The sequence below is a fragment of the Micromesistius poutassou genome (assembly GCF_964030765.1).
Source record: "Micromesistius poutassou genome assembly, chromosome: 5".
NCBI classification, from domain to species: Eukaryota; Metazoa; Chordata; class Actinopteri; order Gadiformes; family Gadidae; genus Micromesistius; species Micromesistius poutassou.
In genome coordinates this window covers 11,804,167-11,806,666 of record NC_140275.1, presented here as the reverse complement: position 1 = coordinate 11,806,666, position 2,500 = coordinate 11,804,167, and the positions used below count along the sequence as shown (strand labels likewise).

General features: G+C 46.2%; 1 protein-coding gene across 1 annotated transcript in view; it reads right to left on the bottom strand.

Moving 5' to 3' along the window:
- rasef (RAS and EF-hand domain containing) overlaps positions 1-2,300 on the bottom strand; it is a gene marked incomplete at its 5' end in the record, with an annotated part of 15,303 nt that extends 13,003 nt beyond the window's left edge. The window contains one exon of the mRNA XM_084467882.1: positions 1,996-2,300. Coding sequence (XP_084324008.1) covers positions 1,996-2,300 — 305 coding nt within the window. The remainder of the gene's footprint in view (positions 1-1,995) is intronic.
- Positions 2,301-2,500: the final 200 nt, after the last annotated feature.

Sequence of the window (2,500 nt, the reverse complement as noted above, 5' to 3'; positions counted from 1 at the left end):
ACCCCCCCCCCCCCACACACACACACACACACACACACACACACACACACACACACACAAAGTGATTAAGCGACCTTATGGTAAAGGGTGGAACATTGACCTCAAAGTTAGATACACAGTCCGATACTTTATTGACAAAAGCCTTTATCACTGTTACTACTTCTTAATTATAGTATAACAAAAAGTACATCTTCATTTGACTTGCTATTATATCATTTCTAAAATATGCTTATAATATTACCCTTGAAATCAATGAACGAAGAGCTTGTTTCAGAGCATTTCTTGGCTTAGCCGTCAGTCCATTCAATGGAAGGAAGCATCATCTGAGCCATAGTGTCACAAGATAGCAGTGTCCAGTTTTTACAACTGTCAAACTGCCTCACAATATTTGCTTGGTCAGTAATTGTTCAAGTCAACTGAACAATTACTTTTATGAGTGGATGATAAGGAATTTGGATAAGGAAACCTTGTTATTAAATATATTATTTTAGAAGATATGAGACCTCCGATCTCCGACTGTAGTGTTTGCAAGTTAGACCTGCAAACACTACATTTTCTGCCTCCTTCCAGCCTATTTATTTGCAATGTAGTCTAACCTGTTGCGTTTGATCAGTTTTCCTCTTCTCCTATACTGAGACATTGGCCTCCCAGAACACGGGAGGGCACCATGTCTGGCTGTGTTCAGAAGGGTTTGATTGGTGGTGATATCAAGCTAAACTGGGAGTTAAAAATACTGTATAAATAGGAGATTTTTAAATGGTTTTCTGTAGCCTTAAGTCACATTCAGACACCCCATGTGAAAAAAACGAACACACATACACTCAAACAAGAGCACACACACACACACACACACACACACACACACACACACACACTCACACACTGTCAATCTCTGGAAAACAACGGTTCTCTTTCTAGTTGACACAATGCAATTTGACTTCCTGAGGGATGCAATCTTATTTTTATTTTATAGCATGTTTTCTAGTAGCAAAATTACAAGTACCATACAACACAATGTGACCTCTGCATTTAACCCATCACTAGCAGCACTAGGAGCGTTGGATAGCCGCAGTGCAGTGCCCCGGATGGATTCCAGGTCTACTGTCAGGTCTACACCTTTTGAGTTTGGGAGGAAACCCACGTCAACACACAACTCAAACCCAGGGCCTCCGTGCCGTGCCACCGTGCCACCGTGCTCGGGAATTTCAGGGATTTCAGGGATCTGAGGGTTTTGAGGGATCTTTGGGGTCTGAGGGGGTCTAAGGAATAGGAGGGGTCAAAGGAATCTGAGGAGTCTGTGGGATCTTAAGGGGGCTGATTAAAGTGTGGTGGGAGAAGATGACACCCCACCGTCAATCAATGTCTGATCGGAGCTCCATTCAGGCGCGAGGGTGGGCTGTATCATGTCACACAAAATGACAAAATGACCTGACCCTTGTGCACACATTGAGTTGTTATGGCTGTGGTTGTGTGCATAAGGGAAATAATGCATCGGACTATTCTCGACTAAGTGGGCGTTTTCAGATTGTGGAGTTAGTTTGTGTTGGACCTTCTTCTAGCCTCCCGGTGTCCTCCCATCTCTGCAGTCTGGCCGTCGGATGTTCCCTTGGTTAAGTCGGTGCGCACACACCTAACCCTAACCCTAACACACACACACACACACACCCACACACACACACACACACACACACACACGCACGCACGCACGCACGCACACACACACGCACACACTCCAACACAAGTAAAACATTTTTTTTTCCACACCGAACAAAAGCCTGGGTTGTTGAACTTCGTTCAAAACCTCGTGCAAGTAAACCTCTGAATTCTGCTATAACGTGAACTGACGGGCACGGCAGGAACATCTGTTGAGTTGTAACACACACACACACACACACACACACACACACACACACACACACACACACACACACACACACACACACACACACACACACACACACACACACACATACAAACACCTGAGAAGTGTCTCACCTGGGTATGAACATCGCCTGTTCTCCCAGCCTTCTCTCGAAGTCCTCCCAGGCCACGGAGCCATCCGGCTCCAGCATCCCTGGGCCGTTCGCGTAGCTCTCCTGGAAGCCGTTGATGAACTCTTCAAAGGTAACCGTGGCGTCTTGGTCGACGTCCAGCTGGTCGAATATTCTCTCCGCTTTGCTCACCGACACTCCGAGCTCCGAGCAGAGGGTTAAGAACTCACATTTTTCAATCCGCCCCGAATGATTCGCATCATATGCGTGGAAGAGCGTGCGCAGCCGCTCCTGCTCCACCGCGCTCATGCCCAAAGGCACCGCGCTGCCCTGGCTGGATGAATAAAGGAGTTATTGGCGCTCTCAAAGAAGCTGACTTGGACCCTCTGTTCTCGTTAATCCCTGTAAACAACACGATGTCCGAAAGCAACAGCCATCCCAGTTCAAATATGTTGGTTTATAAGATCCAAATATTGCTAAAAATCCGAAATTGGCACATTATAGTTGCT